Below are 21,453 nucleotides of genomic sequence, written 5' to 3' on the forward strand. Positions count from 1 at the left end.
ACTCTCGTTCAGAACATTTATCATATGCAGTCTATTATTTGGTTCTTGTTGATCATTATCAAAGAAAGCAGCACTGTAAGTAACAACAAATAGCAGTCTGTTGCCATTGTTTCACTTATGAAACAATTCCTCTTTTTTTATTGTAAGTCGCGGTAGCACGCACAAAAGCAAGCCATGCGGCAAGCGGCGACAGGTCGTAAACACTCATTATCAGAATGCGACAGACAATGCATGACACAGTACAATAATGCATTTTCAGCGTAGAGTGACGTAAACCCTACAACAAACAGAACGGCACTTAACAGATCAAAGCAAAATAAGCAATCGATTCAAACCAGACGAAGCATGTGAAAAAGGAAGGGTACCCATATAAATACGGATGGAGTGCCTGACACACAGCAATGGCTACTTGGTAAAGCCTAACTTGTTAAGCTTAAGACTCGAACCAAACTACTGTAGCTGTATCTTCATCCATTCGACCTCAATTGTGTCTCATGTTACAATGGACAAACTTTGTTTCGATTTGGAGGAGCCGCCTAAAACTTTTGTCTCCCCTTGAATTTCGAGTCTCAAATTTCAGGTGCGGCTAAGATTCGTGGAATTTTTTTTCCCTTGGTTTCGAGTCTCGTTTTTCAGGTGCGGCTTAGATTCGAGTGCGGCTTAGATTCAAGTAAATACGATAAGTTTTGTAAAATATTATTCACAAAATGAAAAATGGCATGTTCGGTAGAGAAATCCTTTTTAATTCCAAATTAAGTCTCACTCATTATCTTACTTTGATGTAAGTGTGGTATTGTTCTTAGATACACGATATTTCCACTACACTTGAAATGACAGAAAGCAATTTAAAAGTCTTGATGCTAACCGTTACTATTATCTGTACAATGGACCAACTGCATGTTTCTTGCAGAGTTGTCACTTCAGGACCGGATGAGATAAGGCACTGAATCTTTTTCCAAAACCAATTTTTACATTAATAAACAAATACTTGTCATAAGCACTTCTGGATGCATATACTCATTTTTATATTGTTTCTGTATTAAATATTTCTATACTTCACAGGTAACTGTACATAAATTTCAACAAAGGTTTGTGTCAGACTGTATAAAAATCTCTAACACAGCGTACATTCGAAACTTAAAATAGGCTGTTTTCCTGCACGAGGGAACACTGTTGATAGGAAAGCTTTATTATAACAATATTATGAAAGGGACAGATTGCTCCTCACGATATAATAGAAATGCTGACTCTTAGACAGGCACAACACGCAAGTAAGCTTTCGGCCAAAAATACTCGACAGCCAGAGAAAGTGGTCATGTGTGCAAATTGCTTTGTGTGTGTGTGTGTGTGTGTGTGTGTGTGTGTGTGTGTGTGTGTGTGTGTGTGTGTGTGTACAGCAGAAGGCTTTTTGGCCAAAAGCTTACTTCTTTAGCAGTTAGCAGTCTTTTTGTTGTGTTTGTCTGCAACTCAACATTTCCATTATATGGTGAGTAGCAATCTATACCCTCAGGTTACCTTCCACTAGGAAGATGGGTGCACTCTGCGACTGTATGATATGATTTACAAATGACAGAGCACAGCAATCAGTTGTCCTTTTTTGCTGGTTTTATTGGGCAAAATCTAGATTTCGTGTAGTGCCTAGCCATTATCAGTGCATTATTTCATAGTATCAAAGCATCAGTCACAGTTCTTTCAATAATGCACTGATAATGGCCAGGCACTAGCCAAAATCTAGATTTTGCCAAATAAAACCCGCAAAAAAGGACGACTGATTGCTGTGCTCCATCATTTGTAAAACTATACCTTTCATAATATTGTTGTTATTCCATCCTTGATTTTCCATTGTTTGAAGCTTTATTGTAGACTTCATACAACTAAGGTAATGGTAATGAGAATAATAGAATATAAATTACTATTCAACACATACCTTGAAGTAGAGTACATGACATAGGTCTTTTATGAGCTGTGTCATTTCAACCATTTTGTCTCTGCATCCCTGGAACTGTGCGGCAACAGCAAAGCAGCGTGTAACGTGGATACAGACTTGTACAGCTACATCAATAGGTTTTGAAGCAGCACTCAGAACAGAGACACAGCGACTATAGGCATCTAATAAGACCTGTGTGGAATGGAAAATTCAGCTACAGAGAGGAATAACATAATCTCCCACAGAAAACAAACATTGTCAATCATAATATTTGCTGTTATTAATAACAATAACAACATAATATTGCAAGTCATGCGCTGAGCTGGCTACTTTGGAGGTTTCTGATCATGGCAACTTTGTTTTTACCATTTGACTTCATTGACAGATATGCAAGTGATTCATGTTCTTAATTGAACTTATTTTTAATCCCTATCAGTTTTATCTAATTTATGGATGTATGAGTAAAAAGCATTTTCCATGGGTAATTTCAGTCTTTAACTGTCACCATTACAGTGCTATCAGTTCAAAAACTGAGATTGGCAAGAAAAATGCTGTTCAAAGGGGAGTAACTTACACTTAAACACTTTGAGAACACTGTTACATTGAGTTAAAGGCTCAGCCTTCCTTTCTTACACTGTAGCAGTGATTTCTCCTTCTTTCCATTATTTCTAGTAATACTTTCTTCTGAACGCTCATCCTTTCAGGATATTCTAATAGCTATACTGCTAACTTCTTGAGTGACACACAGGAGGAAGCAACATAACTCATTCTGATACAGTTAGTGCTGACTTGACATCAATCGCAGCAACAAAGGTCTCACCCTCAGTGAGAGTCACATGAGCCACGCACAGCTAGTTAAGTTGGTTGCATGTTTCATTGATCAATTGCACGGTACGGTAGCTGTAATGATGTGGAACGTGTCAAGTGCACAAGAAATGCACATTTGAAACAAGATTTTTTAATATATATATTACAACACAGAGTTAAGGATTTATATTTTTATTATTTACCCCATTCCCTTAAATGGCACAAATGCATATACTATATTTATAGATTTAGTTATTCCTATTCAAGAATTCATCTATGGTATAGAAGGAGTTGTCAAAGAGATATGATTTCAAATTATTTTTGAAGCTGATACTGCTGTCAGTCATTTCATCTGGTAATTTGTAGAAAAATTTTATAGTAGCATATTTTACCCCTTTCTGTGCCAAAGATAGGTTGAGTAAAGGATAGTGTAAGTCTTTCTTTTTTTCTGGTATTATAATCATGAATGTCACTGTTGTTTTTAAACTGGTCCATGTTGTTGAGAACAAATTTTGTTTGTGAGTAAATTTACTGTGAGGCTGTTGTAGGGGGACTATGAACCCCACACACTATTCTAACCACTTTCTTTTGAGCAGTGAATACTTTTTGTCCAAATGTTCAGTTACCCCAAAATATTATTCCGTATGACATCAGAGAGTGAAAGTATGCGAAGTATGTTAGCTTACTAATTTCTACATCCTCAAAATCGGCAATTAATCTGATTGTTGCTGAACCTAGTTGCTTTAGAAGATCCAAAATATTAATTTTCCAATTAAGATTCCCATCTATGTGTACACCCAAAAACTTAGTATGCTCTATCCTGTTCAAATGTGTGAAATCTTATGGGACTTAACTGCTAAGGTCATCAGTCCCTAAGCTTACACACTACTTATCCTAAATTATCCTAAGCACAAACACACACACACCCATGCTGGAGGGAGGACTCGAACCTCCGCTGGGACCAGCCGCACAGTCCACGACTCCAGCGCCTTAGACCGCTCAGTGCTCTATCCTGTCTACTGACTTCTGTTGATGTGTTATATTTATTGAAGGAACTGTACTTTTTGCAGCAGAAAATTGGATGGACTGTGTTTTTTCAAAGTTTAGAGCAAGCCCATTCGCAGAAAACCAATTAATGACTTTTCCAAAGCCCTTATTTGTATCATCAGCAAACAGAGTCAATTCAGCTTCCTGTTTCAGATAGGGAGGGAGGTCGTTCACATATATCAATAACAGAAGGGGACCCATGATTGAACCCTGTGGAACACCTAATGTAATATGTCAGTTGATGAACTGGCAAACTTACTTAAATCTCTTGACCCACATAAGGAAACTTTCTGCTTCCTGTTCTGTAGATATGACTTAAACCACTCATATGCTATTCCATTTATACCACAGAACTGTAATTTCTGTAACAATGTCATGGTTCACACAAACAAATACTTTGGACAAGTCACACAAAATTCCTATTGGTCACATTTTGCTATTTAAAGACTCTATTATGTGGACAGTGAAATTGTATATTGCTGTCTCAGTGGAACAGCATTTTTGAAATCCGAACTGTGATTTACTAAGTATCCCATTACTGTTGAGATGGCTAACCACTCGAGTGCATTACTTTCTCAAAGATTTTTGAAAATGCTGTAAGCAAGGATACTGGCCGGTAATTATTGACATCTGTCATTTCCCCCTTTTTGTAGAGAGGCCTGACAATGGCATATTTTAACCTGTCTGGAAAAATACCCTGAGTCAGTGATGCATTACACATGTGACTAAGAACATCAGCTTTAATTGCTCCACATTGTTTTAATAACTAGTTAGAGATGTCATCTACTCCAACAGAACATTTATTTTTCAAAAATTTAATAATTTTACTTTTTTCATAAGAGGTTGTTAGGTGAAACTTAATCTGACTAAATTTTTTCAAAACTGACTCTTCCATCTACTGCCTGCTTTGTAGCATGTTTTTGTCTCCTACACTTTAGAAATGGTTGTTAAATACATTAGCTACTTGTGTACTGTTGGTTAGGATGATCTCGTTCTCCTTATCTCCTTTTCTCAGTATGTTACAGTAATTTTTATAGTGTAAAACTACTTCTGGATCTTTACTAGTTCGTGCTGTCTCAAAGTTTTCTTTTTCTTTCTGAAGACACTTTCAAGTGTGTAGTGTTACATTTAGTAATTTTCTTTGGGAAACAATGTTCAAAAGGGGATATAAATTTATCAAGAAATATGTTGCATTTATCATTAGCATTTGGCTCATTATATACACCTCCCCAATTAACATTTCTTAAGCTTTCTTTGAAGTGCTCTTTAGGTACCAGGTTGAGCAACCTTACACTTTTACTTAATGGTTTCCGAACTGCACACCCTGTTAGGTTTTGTAAGTTAATCAGTTGTGCATCATGGTCTGACAATCCATTTACAACTGGGAAAGAATGTGTTTGTTTTACATCCTCTTTTGGTACAAATACATTATCTATTAGCATGCTACTGTCCTGAGCTATATGTGAAGGGAAATTGATAACTGATTCTAAACTATATGTTGTTAATAACACTTCTAGTTCACTTTTCCTCTCAGAATTATTTAGAAAGTTTACACTGAAATCACCACAGATTAATAACTTCTTCTTTTTGTCTGACAGACAGCATAATAGGGAGTCAAACTTTTTTTATGAATAGCTCCCAGTCTCCTGATGGGGACCTGTACACTGTTGCTAATCTCAATGCTACATTATCTAGCTGAAGTTCATATGCACAAACCTCAAAGTGCTGATGAACATAAAATTTGCTTACTTCTACAGTCTTGCATTTATACTCACACATTCTAAGTTGTTATCTATAAATGACATGGCTTGCTTACCAACAACAAATACTCATTTGCTAACCCACTGGTCAGTAATAATTATGAGTATGCAGCATTGTACAGACTTGTGAGTTATTGGAAGTCAGCAAGAGAAGAGTAAGTATAGACACACTGAAATTTCTATAAGAAAATTTAAAAAAGTTGTTTTTCATACTTCTTTGCATGCCAGGTCTCTAGGTCAGACACCGACTGATGGTGATCCATTTGGTGTATACCTATAGCTAGGCAACTAGGACATGATCAACGGTTGTGAGGTAACTGGCATTCTTAGACAACTACCCTTCATTTGATCAGCACATTATTTGTTCGAAACAGAGATCTTGCTCCTTATTTTAAAAAATTATGGTTCCTTCCTCCCTTTCCCTGTGTGTTCCTTAAATAACACCAATCTGCTTTCCTGTTATAGCTTGGAAATGGAAATTCTGCAATGCTGATGGAAGAATGTAATTTAAACGCATTCAGTTTGATAACCAGAGGCTCCATTATGTGAAATAATGAACCTAATAAATTTGATTGACATAGCGTGTTTGAATAAGGATGATTTCGTTGTGCTGCTGGGAGGATCAAACTATGTTTGTAGTAGGATGATGTACAAAGCTACCCTAGGAATGTGGAGATGCTTAAATAATTTGAAACACATAGATGTACTCATTGTCAATATTTTATATTGTTCTGATTAACCATCTTGGTCATCTGTGAACTGCAAATTAGAGTTGCAGACATGTGTATTACTGAAATATGTATTCACTTCAAGAAATTTTATATTATAGACCTAAGCAGCTTAGCGCAAAGGTTTCCAAACAGTACATGGACTTCATTTAAACATGTCAGAAAAGAAGTTACTAGCATGTACAATATGTACTTGTACTTTGAGAAACAATGTGCCAACAGAGAAAGTGGCAAACAGACACAAATAATGTAGTGTTTAATGTGAAGCAATGAAGACATCAGCCAAATGCGTATTACAAAGTAGTTTAAACTGAAGTGGACAGATGTCAAACACAACTTTTACAAGCTCCAGAAGTTAACTCAACTACTGATAGCCACCAGCAAAGAGACAAGATTTTTTAGAGTATGTGCTGTACTAGAATTTTCTAAATGCCCCAACTTTGTAGTGGCTTTTTACACCACCATGTTCAGTCTCTTAAGAATATACTATGCTGTAAGAATATACTATGCTGGAAGCACTACTCCAATACAAACAAAATGCAGATACAATTTGTATTACTGAACATTGGCTACAAAATGGTGAAGTAAAATTAACCTCAATAGCAGAAATACATTAGTGAGTCTTGGTGGTAATGCTATCTTTGTGAAAGAGTAAATAAATTTCTGTGATGTTAACAAAGACTATACTGACCAAACTGTAAAAGATTTGAACTTTGTATTAATAAATTGCCAGAACTTCATATCATGATTTCTAACATAAATAGAGCACCAAAGGGCAGTATGCCAGCATTCCTGGCCAAACTAGAGGTTGTACTGAACAGAATTGGTGTTTTACAATGGAGCTGGTGCTTTCTGGCGATTTTACATCAACTTTTTGGAAGCCAACAATGTCAGAGATGCTTTGATAAATATACAGTATACACTGTTTAGTCATTACGCGGCTGTGAGAAATGTATCAAATGAATTCCCAAAGTCAAGGAACATGACATCTACCACCTCTTGGTCTCGTGGCTGGAGAGAGCATGATCTCTACAGAGGAGATTTTTGGTCTCCAGAAATCTCATGAAACTTGAGTATAGAAAATGTACTAAATGTCTACAACAGGCCAATGTCAGAGATAGATGTATAGTTTCTTGCATCTGTTCAACAAACCTTATTGAAAATGAGAATGACCTCAATCTTCTTTCCTCGTCATTAGGAATGCTATATTACTCCAGCAACATATTGTACGCTGCTGCTAGATCTTACTTCCCCAAAATGGAGCTTTTCTGCTTTCAATAAACTGTTAACGGTAAGGTACACAAACTAGACTACTTCACACTACACATATGGAAAGTATCTTCAAGCAAATAAATCAGTAAGGAGAGGTTCTGCTGCAGTTTGCCATTCAAAAATAAATACAGGATAATTGCCAACTTACTTCAAGACCTCTTTCCCGGCGCAGCTCCTCTGCATTGAGAGCCGAGCAATGGACTGTATGATAGGCCAGTTCACCAGCACTTGCAAGCAGTGGTGCAGACTTTGAGAATAAATGTTGATCTGCACTTTCCAGCTGAATTGTTTTGATCAGTTGTGGATAGCCAGCATATTTATAGGGCTGCAATTCTGTACATTAATAAAGACACACAATCACAAAACAGAATGTCAAGATCTGTTTTCAGTTAAAAAATTATACTGGAAGAAAAAAAGAGAAATCTCTTAACATGATTTGCAACAGGGGGTTATGTATAACAGTACTATCACATTGTGTGTTAATACACACAACAAAGAAAGTTTTGCATCACTCCAGTTACAGTCCCTTTGACTGATCAGAGATGCCACTAAACCCGCCCAAAGATCTAAACAACCATGCATGAGCAGTGCCTATTAGATGGAGGGGGTCCAGCAGCCCATCAGTTCCAGTCATTCCATCAGGAAGGAGGTACACAGCTCGTGTTGTCTGTAGTTCAACCACACTTAGTCAATACCAAAGTTCGATTGTGTCCGCTTTGTTACTTTGTGCCAGGAAGAGCTCTCAACAAGGGAAATGTCCAGACGTCTTACAGTAAACCAAAGCGATGTTGTTCGGACATGGAGGAGATACAGGGAGACAGGAACTGTCGACGACATGGCTCGCTCAGGCCGTCCAAGGGCTACTACTGCAGTGGATGACCGCTACCTATGGATTACAGCTCAGAGGAACCCTGACAGCAATGACACCATGTTGAATAATGCTTTTCGTGCAGCTATAGGATGTCATGTTACAACTCAAACTGTGTGCAATAATCTGCATGATGTGCAACTTCACTCCCGACATCTATGGCAAGGTCCGTCTTTGCAATCACAACACCATGCAGCACAATACAGATGGGCCCAACAGCATGCCAAATGGACCTCTCAGGATTGGCATCATGTTCTCTTCACTGATGAAGTGTCACATATGCCTTCAACCTGACAATCATCGGAGATGTGTTTGGAGGCAACCCGGTCAGGCTGAATGCCTCAGACACACTGTCAAGCAAGTGCAGCAAGGCAGAGGTTCCTTGATGTATTGGGATGGCATTATGTGGGGCCAACGTACACTGCTAGTGGTCAGGGAAGGCACCATAACGGCTGTACAATACGTGAATGCCATCCTAAAACCAATATTGCAACAATATCGGCGGCATATTGGCGAAGCATTTGTCTTCATGGATGATAATTTGCACCCCACTGTGCACATCTTGTGAATGATTTCTTTCAAGATAACGACATCACTCAACTAGAGTGGGCGGCATGTCCTCCAGACATGAACCCTATCAAACATGCCTGGGATAGACTGAAAAGGGTTGTATATGGCCGATGTGACCCACCAACCACTCTGAGGGATCTACACCGAATCGCTGTTGAGGAGTGGGACAATCTGGACCAACAGTGCCTCGATGAACTTGGGGATAGTATGCCACGACAAATACAGGCATGCATCAATGCAAGAGGATGTGCTACTGGGAATTAATGGTACCGATGTGTACAGCAATCTGGACCACCACCTCTGAAGGTCTCGCTGTATGGTTGTACAACATGCAATGTGCAGTTTTCATGAGCAATAAAAAGGGCGGAAATGATGTTTATGTTGATCTCTATTCCAATTTTCTGTACAGGTTCCGGAACTCTCGGAACTGAAGTGATGCAAAACTTCTGATATATGTATATCCTCATCAACAATTTAATGGCTGTGATAACAAAAATTTAAAGTTCTAGTAAAATATCAAGCAATAAATTATTCATTTCACAACAGCATCCAATTCATGAAATAGATCTTATCAGTGAGGGCAGTGAGAGAGGTTTTAGGGGACATGAGGGAGTCACATTCTACAACGCAATCACAATGATTTGAACCATATAGCAACAAAATTTGCTAAAGAGCAGCACTTTGTGCCATTACAGAGATCCTCTAATCCTCCACTAGCCTCTTGCTCCACACCCACTCCTCCCCAGTCCCAGAACCATAAATTCAACCATCCTGCCCCCTCACACACTACCCTGCTGCCCCCCACCCTTTTCTCTGTCTCTATCCAACTCCCATTCCATTCCTCCACATCAAAGTTGCCATGCATTGCATGAACTGACCAGTGCAGGTGCCTACGCCTGTGCCCCCCCCACCACCACCACCACCACCACCACCACCACCACCACCACCACCACCACCACCACCCCCAACACATCCTCTCACCCAGGGAAGTTGATGTGCTGCAATTCTGGCATAGGTAGAAAGGCATTATGTGTGTGGCTCAAAAATGGATCCATTTATAAGTTAACAAAGACGTCCGTCATGTTTAGGTGTCTTACAAAGACTTATCACCTCTACTATGAAGTGAAATGTTACTTTTATTCCTTAAAATAATTTATGTTCCACCAGGTCTCTCAGTTTTGTGTGTATGGGTTCAGAAATTCATACTTAGCAAACTTACTGGGCGATGCATTTCAGATCAGATTATTACTACCATACAAGCTTTAACTCACTTTACTGGTTGCTGCTCCACCAATCTTTGCTTCTTGTTTGCTTACTCTCTCCACTACTATATTGGGAGGTATCTTAATATTTTACTACACTATATCACAGTGCTATGTTTTTATGAAGACTCCTGTAATGTCCTACAGAAAAGCATTCATGCAATTCATGGCATGACAATATTCTGTCTTCTCCAGTATGAGAATCACCCTAATTGTGCAAGTACAGGACGCAGACAAAGGGCGACATATGAAAGTTCGGATCAGTCCTGGAGGCGTGCTCAGATGGCCAAGGCACTTGGGGCGACCATTTGCATTAAGTGGGAAATCTGGGTTCAAGTCCCAGTCTGGCAAGAATTTTCATTGGCACCAATACATTGTGCTTGAGTCCAACCATATTTGTAATTATGAACACATTTTATGTACTGAATTATTAAATAAGAAATATGGAAGCAAACAGCAGCTTTGAGGGAGCAACACAAATGCTGTGAAAACGTTTTGTCCTAAAACTTAACATGAATTATAACAAAATAAAATTTTCAAAGATTAAATATTTATTACATGCTTATAGCTGCATACTACTAAACATGATGTGTGACAGAATTGTTAAATAACAAGAATGAAAAGTCAAATATAGAATTTAACAATGCTGAAATATAATCTAACAAGGAAAAAATTAGAGAGACAGGAAAACGCAGCTGACATTACTGAAATCTAAAATCATTTGCAAAAAGATGTAATATTGAATCACGTTCTACCTGTAGGTAAATTATGCAAATGAGAAATAACTTAATGTTCTCTAAAAGTCCTAATTAAAAACCAGAAGTGGTATGCAACATATTCTTTGTCAGACAAGATCTTTGTTACAGTTGTGGTAACAGCGATAGAACTAAATATTTCTGAATATATACAATTCATGCTTTTTATAGATTGAGATGGTGCCACAAAGTTTTCAATTTTGAAGTAACTCAAGGTGCAGATGGCTAAAATCATACCTACAATTACTGCAATGCTTTGGAATTGCACACATTACTTCAGACAATATTTCTGAGGTATCAGTAGTTTCTTGTTGTCAAATAAGCATCAGCAGCAGTTGCAGAAGCCAACATCTAATTTTCAATGCCAGATAAATGCCTCTTGTTGATCTCCTTATCCACTATGCTCTTCAGCTACAGGTATGTGTGTTGAACCTCAACATTTTCCAATGTCATCCATCTATTTTCACTTACGAGGTCTTATCAGTGTTATATTATCTACTGTAATCCAGCAAGGAACTTACTTTCTCCATCTAGCATCCATTCTCCCAGGCACACATCCTGCCCACCACATCATTTCAATTAGTGATCATCTTCCTTTTCCCTGTCCATTTGTTTGTTTTCTTGCCTGTCCTTTTAATTAACCCTAATAGCTTTCTTCTGCAGTATTCAGATGTCATACACACAACTACAATTCCCCCACAAAATAATATAATACGGTATTATGCTTCGCAAAAATGAAAAAGAGCATGTTCTAACATATATTTTAGGTACAAAATTAATAAGCTGACTCCTTGAATAAATTATTCTAGACAACTAAACACTAATATACATTATATGTCGACTCCAGGAAATATATCATCTAAATATACCCCCAAAAACCTAACATAACTCTCTCAGATGATTCAAATTAAGGTTTGAGTAGTGTGTTCACATGTCAAACTATCTTGGGGACAACATGTAAAATGTGCTAGTCATAAGTTCTCCAGAGCAGTTAATTTCTTACAGCAACTTACATGTTACCTACCTTAGTACAAGTTAATATAACAACAAAAACAATCAATTTTTGACAAAATAATTTAATTGGATAGATAAAAATCTATTCATCAAGTAGCAGTAGAACACACACATAAAAGAGGGTTGTAATTAAGCAAGCTTTTGGAGCCAGTAGCTTCTTCTTCAGGCAGAAGGGTTGCAGGAAGAGGGGTGAAGGAAAAGGACTGTAGAAGTCTATGAAATGGGGTAGATTTCAGTAAAGTCACCCAGAACTGGAGGTCATGGAAGACTTAGCACACTGGATGAGAAGAAAAGACTGATTGTTGTAAACTGCATCAGATGAGATTTGAAAACCTGAGAGCTTAAAGTTGGAAGACAGGGTAATATGTAAGACAGAGCTTACTGCTTACACATCATGCACGAAATATTAAGAGTGAAAACCTAAGTACATTGAACTTAGCAGAGGTGGGACGGAGACGGTAAAAAATAAACAGATAAGACAATGAAAGACGTAGAAAACTGAAATGGAGTGAAGAAAAGAGTAGATATTGTGAAGAAATGCTGACAAGGGAAGAAATTAAGGCCAGGTGGGTGGCGAGAACCAAGGACATATTGTATCACTAGTTCCCACCTGCGGAGTTCTGAGAAACTGGTGTCTGTGGAAGAATACAGATGAAGTTTGTGGTGAAACAGGCACCAGAGTCACCATTTTTATGTTGTAGAGCATGCTCTGCAACAGGATATTGTGTGTTGCCAGTATACCACCTCTGCCTACGCACATCCATTCTAATTGATTATTTGGTGGTAGTCATTTTGACGAAAAAGGCCGAACAGTGTTTACATAACAGCTGATATATGACATATGTCGTTTCACAGGTGGCTCTCCCTTTGATAGTATAAGTTTTGCCAGTTACAGGGCTGCTAAATGTGGTGATCGAAGGGTGCATAGGGCAAGCGGGGATGGTCACAGGGATTGGAGCTATAGGGTAGGAGATGGGTGCAGAAGAAGTACAGGGTCTGACAAGAATATTTCAGAGATTGGAAGGGCAATGAAAAGCTATTCTAGGTGTGGTGGGCAAGGTTTCAGACAGAAATAGATCTCATTTCTTGGTATGGTTTTAGGAAGTCACGGCCCTGTTGAAGTAGCTATTAATACATTCCAGATCACGATAACACTGAGTCAACAGTGGTGTGGTCTCTAGTAGTTTTTTGGAGGAGTCAACAGCACCAGGATTGGATGTGATGGCCCAGGAAATCTGCTTTTGAACTAGGCTGGTGGGTTAATTTTGTGCAAGTATATGTTTTGCCAGTTACAGGGCTGCTATAGGTGAAATGACTCACGTCATTTAGCAGCTGTTATGCAAACACTGTTTGGCCTTTTACATCGGCATGACCACCACCAAATTTTCAATTTGGATGAAAGGGCATAGGCAGAGGGTGTATAATGGCAACATGCAATATCCTGTTGCAGAGAATTCTCTACAACATGACAACCATGACCTCAGTGCCAGTCTCACCAAATGCGCCATCTGGATTCTTTCCCCAGACAGTAGTTTCTCAGAAGTCCACAGGTGGGAACTAGTGTTACAACATGTCCTTTATTCTCACCACCCATCTGGCCTTTATGTACGTTAATTCCTTCTGTCTCAGCATTTCTTCACAGTAACTACTCTTTTCTTCACTTCGTTTTTGTTTTCTACATCTTTCATTGTCTTATCCATCTAATTTTCACTGGCTCCTCCCACCTCTGTTACGTTCAACGCACTTAGCCTTTCACTCTTATTAACTCATGTATGGTATTTAAGCAGTAATCTCTGTCTTGCCTATTACCCTGTCTTCCACCTCTAAGCCCCTAGGTTTTCAAATCACATCTGGTGCAGCCTCGAGCAATCAGTCTTTTCTTCTCATCCTGTGCGGTAAGTCTCCCCTGACCCGTGGTTCCCCGTTACTTTCCCAAAATCTACCCCATTTCCTAGACCTCTCCTGTCCTTTTCCTTCACCCCTCTCCTTCCTTCAACCCTCCCACCTGAAGAAGGAGCCACTGGCTCCGAAAGCTTGCCTAATTACAACCCTCTTTTTTTGTGTGTGTTCTGCCGCCAATTGGTGAGAAGATTTTTTTTTAATACAAGTTAAAATGTCCTCTTTTTCATTATCCAAAGTATATCATCATATCATATTATTTTGTGTGAAAATTCTAGCTGTGTATATGGCAACTTAATACTGCAGACAAAATCTATTAGAATAATTACTGTTTCTTCATATACAGGGTGCATCATCTAAAACTTGCACCAAAAATATTTTGGAAATTGAAAGTGGTATTGATGTGCTGTTTTCACAGAATGGATTGGTAGACAGGGGCTCTTATTGTAATAATACTAAAAGTGTTTTTTGTGCAAACATACACTTTTTTAAATGAAACAATGACTGTTGACATTAACAAACTAAAAGTAGGGTAAATTAGAATGTGTGTGTGTTTGTTGCAGGATTCTAGTGTGAACCACTGATGATATATCTTATTTTGCAAAGTTCTCTCACTGGCACTTGTACAACACCTGTGGCAGCACATACTAAAGAACAGAACAAGTGTGTATACTAGTCATGTGGATTATGACTAGTAACAAGGCAATTGACCATCACATGCTATGTTCAAAATGGCCACCAGCAGCAGCAATACACGCTTCCAGTCTAGTATTGAATGGCTGCTGCACACGTGCTAGCATTCCAGCAGAGACGTCCAAGCAGGCTGCAGTAATAACATCATTGCATATCAATGTGTGTAGTTGGTATGTCCTTGCAGACAGCATCTTTCAACTTTCTCCACAGAAAAAAGTCTACAGGCAGCAAATCCAGGGAATAGGCTGGCCAAGGTACAAGTCCAATCTGTCAAATCCAATTCGGAAACAATTCATGAAGACATGGTGTAGTACTTCATGCAATATTTGCTGGACAACCATTTTATTGGTACCAAAGGTTCCTGCTAGTCTGCAGAGGAATGCCTCCTAGCATCCTTGGAAGATGGTCTGTTAGGAGGCTGTGATACTTGGGCACATTCAGTGTTCTATCTATGAAAAATTGGTCTATGAGCTGATGGTTCACTATCCCATACAACACGTTTACACTCCCTGGATGCTGACCTCCCACCAACGAAGTCAACAAGGATTGTCAACAGACCAATAGTGGGTATTTCAGTGGTTTACCTGGCTGTGATTGGAAAATATGGCTTCAACACTAAACACAATATGAGGCGAATTCTGCAAGTAAGGTCCAATTGGTCACAAAATGGAAACCACAGTGAAAAGTTTTATTTGCAATAGTTAGCCATACCTTCCAGCAATGTCTCTACATAGTTGCCATTCCATCTAAGACATTTGTCATAGTGTTGTATCAACTTTCCAATACCCTCATCATACTCTTTTTGCTGATTCTCTATGCTGATCTGGGGTATCATGTCTTAATGCCCATGTATACAATTCTCATAATCGTTTCCATAAAGCTCTTGAGGAAATAAAGATTTTTTATAGGGGTGGAACCCATGTCAATGGAGAATGTGTAGGACACTTGCCTTACTCACACCACTTCCTCATGTGATTGTGCTGGAGCTAATGTGCAAATCAACTGCGAAAGCAGCAAGAACATTAATTTCCCCCTCTTCTGTAATCACTTGTTTCCTCCTGTTATGTTGTCTAGGTGTTAAATTACCACTTTTATGTAACTTGTTGAAGAGGTTGATATGAACTGCCAAGATGGTCTACACATATTGGGATGTCTTGCCCCATACACAGTACAAGAACGAACTGCATTTTTCGAACACTCTCCATACACCATGACCATGTCAACTTGTTCTGCACTGATAAATCCTATCATGCACTCATGACCTGCTGCTTGGACTGTCACACAGTAACTGACTAGTAAGTCACAATGCACTTGAACACACAAGCACGATATAAGCAAACATAACATCGGACCTAGATATTACATAGCTTGAATCACACAAACAAATGTCAGTGAGGAAACTGTTCAAAATACGGTATCTCATAAATGACTCGCACTAGAATACAGCAAAGAACACCACTGACATTATAATTTACCCTACTTTTAGTTTCTTACTGTCCATATACATAGTTCCATTTAAAAAGTGTATGTTTGAAAAAAATATACTTTGTAAGTATCATTACAATCTGTTTAATGGCTAACAATACGAGTCCCTCACAATCCATTCACTCTGTGAAAACTGCGCATCAATAGCACATTCCATTTCCGCAATATTTGTGGTACAAGTTAGGTGATTCACTCTGTATAGCACACTGTACACCACCGTTTTGTATTTAAAAAAAAAAAAAAAAAAAAAAAAAAAAAAAAAGATAGTAATGAACTTTTACTGTATGTTTTAATTTACACAAGGAAGCAACTTAATGGAAACAAAACACAGAAAATGTGCACTGTTGTAATACAAGAAGCAAGATGCACTGTATGCTATACTACAGAATCAATATCAAATAATAGTTATTAACTCTTGGGGCACAAATTATTTAATGAGCTTTTACACACTTTACAAATGTACAACTGTACAAGCATTCGAACGCATCAGGACTAGTCATCTGCTCATTCATTCTACAAATAATGGCATTTATTAAGCGTAATATAAAACTGTAAAGTTAATAGTTAACCCACTGTAGTTTCGAATATTATCAGTTTTACTGTAGTATGCTTGTGACATTGACTATTGCTATAAAGACCTAACAACAGTAACTACTACTACTACTACTACTACTACTACTACTGGGCAACTTAACTTCCTGAATGGTTTTTGCATTGAAAGTCTACATGTCACTGCCACAAAACAATAGTAGCACTATACACCAACAATGAACTTTCATTTTATATACACCTAACGCAAGCTCATGTTTGAAAATTCTATTTTGATTACTAGTGAAACACGTTACTTTTACTCTTCAGTTTATTGTTCTCTTTGTATTAGTTGTCTTAAACAGATCAACATACAAAATTTTATCAAATGGTTTTACAGCTTCTTCGTTAAGTTGTACAATATTGTTCTTAATGTATCGAGTGTGTGCAGGAATAAGCTAGCAATAGTACTCCAAGCAGCAAAGAGGTTGCCAGAAGATTGATAATAGACACCAGAGGGGGGCAGAGGGGGCGGAGGGAGGGTAGAGGGGGCGGAGGGAGGGCAGAGGGGGCCACCACTTAGCCCTGTGCTACCCACATCTACTGTCCGCATGCTCTACCAGACAGCACAGACCTCTCTCCTCTCACACATACCTGTTGTTATCCTTCTCTTTCCTAACCAAACACTAACAAAGAGATAGAGGGGCTGGCCAGTACTTACCTCAGCTCAGTACAGCCGATAGATACACAAAAAACAGAACCGAAAATTTACGTTCCTAGCTTACGGAACAAACGTTCCTTCATCAGGGAGGAGAGAGGGGAAATAAAGGGAAGAAGGGAAAGTAGATTCAGTTACTCACAAACCAAGGTTATGAAGCAACAGGGAAAGGAAAACAGGGAGGGTAGCAAGGATGGAGGCATGGTTGTCAGAGGGGGGCCAAAGATATTCTCCTGTAAGTACTAACCAACTCAGGATTGCTGCTTCTACTCAACACAACGCACTTGCATTCTGGTCTGGGATAGCAGTTGTGTGCATGAGGGTGTGTTGCTTATACGAATGTATGTGCATTTTTCTTTCTGAAGAAGGCTTTGATCCACAGCTCAAGGTATAACAGTCTTTGTTGTGTTTGTCTGCAACTCAATTTACAGTAAGTAGCACTCTATGCTTTTCATAATATTTTGGAATCTACCAAAAATATATTCATTTTGTATTGTTCATACTCAGATTATTTTCAATTGTTTCTCGTTGCCTGTTTCAATGTACCACCATCTCTCATCCTTATGGAGAGATTTCTGAATCATTTTGTTTAGTTCAACATATGCTATCATGCTCCTATTTTTGTTTACTTTAAACTTTTGGATTTTTTTAAATATCTGCCTTGTTCTGTCTGTGTTTTTATTTTATTTTATTTTATTTTGAACTCTTCAATCTGCATTGTATTTTGCTGTCTGCCTAGGTAAATTTATTTAATTTATGCCCCTAAATCCAATGAAGTGTTTCTTGAAGATTAAGTGCCATTAACAAACAAAACAAGAACCACTGCATGACCAACAGGGAAATAGTCTGTAACCTTCAAGCACCTCAGCAGCATAAAAAACAACCAATATTATTCTGCATTTCAAAACCACTGCCACACACAGAAAAAGATGCACAGAAAAGTATTACTAGCAGCAAAAAAAGGTCCTGAAATGATAAATTCATAGAAAAGGCAGAATACAAAATAAACACTGAAATCTTAATGACGCTGTGATCCCCCACTGCTGAAGAACTACGCAATGTTTTACATAATTTAAACAATAAAACCTCTGTAGATATAGATGAAGCACCTATGTGCTTGCCAGGAGGACTGTGTAGATCAGGCTGTTCCAGCTCGTCTGCTCCGTTGCGAGCCGCAGAGCGCTCCCTGCTCCAGGGAGCCGTGTCACTCGCTGTGCCATTCAAGTGGGCCGGCACGCTGGCACGTGGTATGGCTGGCTGAGGCAGGTGGCAAGGCAAGTGTTTTGATGTGCCAGCTGCGTCTTACAAGATTGACAACCCCTTACTCTTGGCTGCTAAGATGTGGTGACATGCTACACCAGGAAATACGATGACCAGGAAATACGATGTTCAGGAAATAAATAAGAAACAACTATTTTACAAGAAATTTCATACTAAATTTATTGGGCCTCTGTAGCTTGACATTTTCTTTTCATTACAAGATCGGAAATATCAGGCGTCAGAGTGTTGGTAGCGTTAATGCGGAGGATGGCCTTCATTGTTGCATCCTGAAGAAACAATCGTTCCTTACTTGTTACTCTTTTCATTGCTGAGAAAAGCTGCTCACAACAATATGTAGATCCAAACACGCACACGATCTGAGCAGCATTGTTGTTAAACTTGGGTAATGTTTTTTGCAGTAATTAACGATACCATCAGGGCAAATCCAACATGTTGTAGTACCTCTCTTTCAACAAAGTTGAATTTTGCAAATCAATAATCTCCAATTGAAGTGACAATGACAAGTCATCGCGGGAAACTGAAAAAGGAGTGCTGAACACCGTAAGTTCCATTTCCAAACTAGTGGGGTCTCGGAAACGTGTTTCAAACGACGTGATGAGCTGCTTTAACTTTGCTTGGTAATCGCCAAAAGTAGTACCTTCAGGTTGTTTTAAAGAAGCAAGGCGATTGAAGAATGTTAAATGTCCATTACTCAAATAAATGTAACTTTTCCATGAATGCTTTGATCTGGTTGTGCATGTCAACGATTAGCTGCCCTTTGCCCTGCAATGACAGATTTACATTATTCAGATGCATAGTTATGTCAGCTAGCAACGCCAGGACTGATATCCATTTTATATCTTTTCACGCAACGCATTTTTTCCCCTTTCATTTCAAGAAAAAGAGATATTTCCTCACGAATGGCAAAGAAAACTTCAAGAACTTTTCCCCGACTCAGCCAACGAACTGTACTGTGGTAAGGTACATCCCCATACTCCGCTTCCATATCTTTCAGGAATCCTTTGAATTTGCGATGATTCATACCGTGACGCCGCACAAAATTCACACTCTTCACGACATCTTTCATTACGCCACCTAGCTCTACTGTTACATCACACAGTGCCTCTTGGTGAATAAAACAATGAAGAGTCAAAATGTCTTTCCCGAATTCGTCCCCGAGCTTATTTTTCAAAAGAGGAGCAAAACCTTGGTGGTGCCCGATCATTTGTGGTGCACCGTCTGTCGCTACAGAATGGAGCTTATCCCACAGCAAATTCATATTGACCAGTGATTTACAAACAGCTTCAAAAATGTCCTGTCCTGTTGCGGCGTAACTGAGTGGTACCACATCCAAGAGTTCTTCAATTATTTGCAGCTCCATGTCGACACCACGCACAAAGACTGCAAGCTGAGCACAGTCCGATATGTCGGTGCTTTCGTCAAGCGCTAGCAAAAATGCAACAAAGCTCTCCGCCTTTTTCCTGAGCTGTGTCTCTAAATCCGCTGCCATGTCCAGGATTCAATGAGACATTGATTGCTTCGCCAGGCAAACCCCTTCAATTGTCTGCACCTCCCTTGGAAACAAACATTCTGCAACTAGGCACCGTGCACGATTTTACGAGTGTTCCCACCGAAAACGGCTTGCCACTCGTCGCAATGATGTGAGCAACCCTGTAGCTTGCTCGAATTGCAAATTCAGAAGTGTTTTCTCCGCTCTCATTCACCTGAAAATTATAAATGCATTACAGAACACGAACTATGTTGCATGTTTTGATACACTCCGTATTACGAAACCGTTTTTAAACTTACGTCTCCTAGTATGTCGTTCTTTAGCCTGGCTACCAGTTCTCTGCGTGCAACGCCTTCTACCTGATCGTAGTGCGCTCCGCGAAGACTTGTATAATCGTTGTATATTGTACCTCTTCGCAGAATTAAATACTTTATGACATACAAGACACTGTGGACGACCATGCCTCTCAATGAATAGAAAGGTATCCTTCAGTAGAGGTACAGGGCTCCCGCGGCTAGTCATAGCTGTCATTGAACACGGATTATTGTGTCAGTTGCGACTGCATGCGGCCAGGGGGCAGTGAGTTCACTTTCCCCCTCCACGTGGGCTCCGAGCTGCTGCAGTGAGCGCTCCGGAGAGCTCCAGCTCCCTGGAGCTCGGTTGAAACAGCCTGGTGTAGATGGTATCAAAGACTCTTTATATAGTGCATATCATAAATTAATTCTTCACTACTGATTGCTTCCCAGAGACACTGAAGCATCCGAAAGTCCTTCTTCTACGAAAGAAGGGTGACCCAGAAAATTATATGTCCATTTCTTTACTCTCATCATTTTAAGTAGTAAGGAAACCATAAGGCAAGTGTGACTCATTGCTTGTTAACAAAATACAATCTTCTGTGTAAAGGACACTTTGGTTTCTAGTCTGACAAAAGCAAAGAATCAGCTATAAATCAATTTATAAACATTTTTCTGGGAGCACTAGACCAAGGAGATAATGCAAAAAGCATCTTTCTTGGCTTTACCAAAGCCTCTGATACAGCAAATCATACAATTCTTCTAAATAAACTGGATGCACTAGGAATACATGGCAGGTTGTGAGTAGCAAATAAGTGGTTTGATTTATATTTGAAAAACAGAGTGCAGTTGCGGGAGATGTCTCAATCAAACTCCAATCACACCATAAGAGACCTTCCTAACCCTGAATACAATGATAAAGGGTATAGCAAATAAAAGTGGCCTGGACGACTGAATATGATTGAACGTGAATGTACAAGGTCTGTTCAAAAAATTTCGTATCATTCATAATTTTGCGCCAATGTTAGGTAGGAGCAAAATCTGGTTGGCATCCCTG

The 21,453-nt window shown here is 39.0% G+C and overlaps 1 protein-coding gene across 1 annotated transcript in view; it reads right to left on the reverse strand.

The window, feature by feature from the left end:
* The window catches only part of LOC124797828 (dnaJ homolog subfamily C member 13), a 344,782-nt gene that overhangs the window by 110,848 nt on the left and 212,481 nt on the right, over positions 1–21,453 (reverse strand). Inside the window, 2 exon segments of the mRNA XM_047260865.1 lie at positions 1,928–2,119; positions 7,690–7,874. Coding sequence (XP_047116821.1) covers positions 1,928–2,119; positions 7,690–7,874 — 377 coding nt within the window.

This window comes from Schistocerca piceifrons, chromosome 5 (assembly GCF_021461385.2).
Source record: "Schistocerca piceifrons isolate TAMUIC-IGC-003096 chromosome 5, iqSchPice1.1, whole genome shotgun sequence".
Classification (NCBI taxonomy): Eukaryota; Metazoa; Arthropoda; class Insecta; order Orthoptera; family Acrididae; genus Schistocerca; species Schistocerca piceifrons.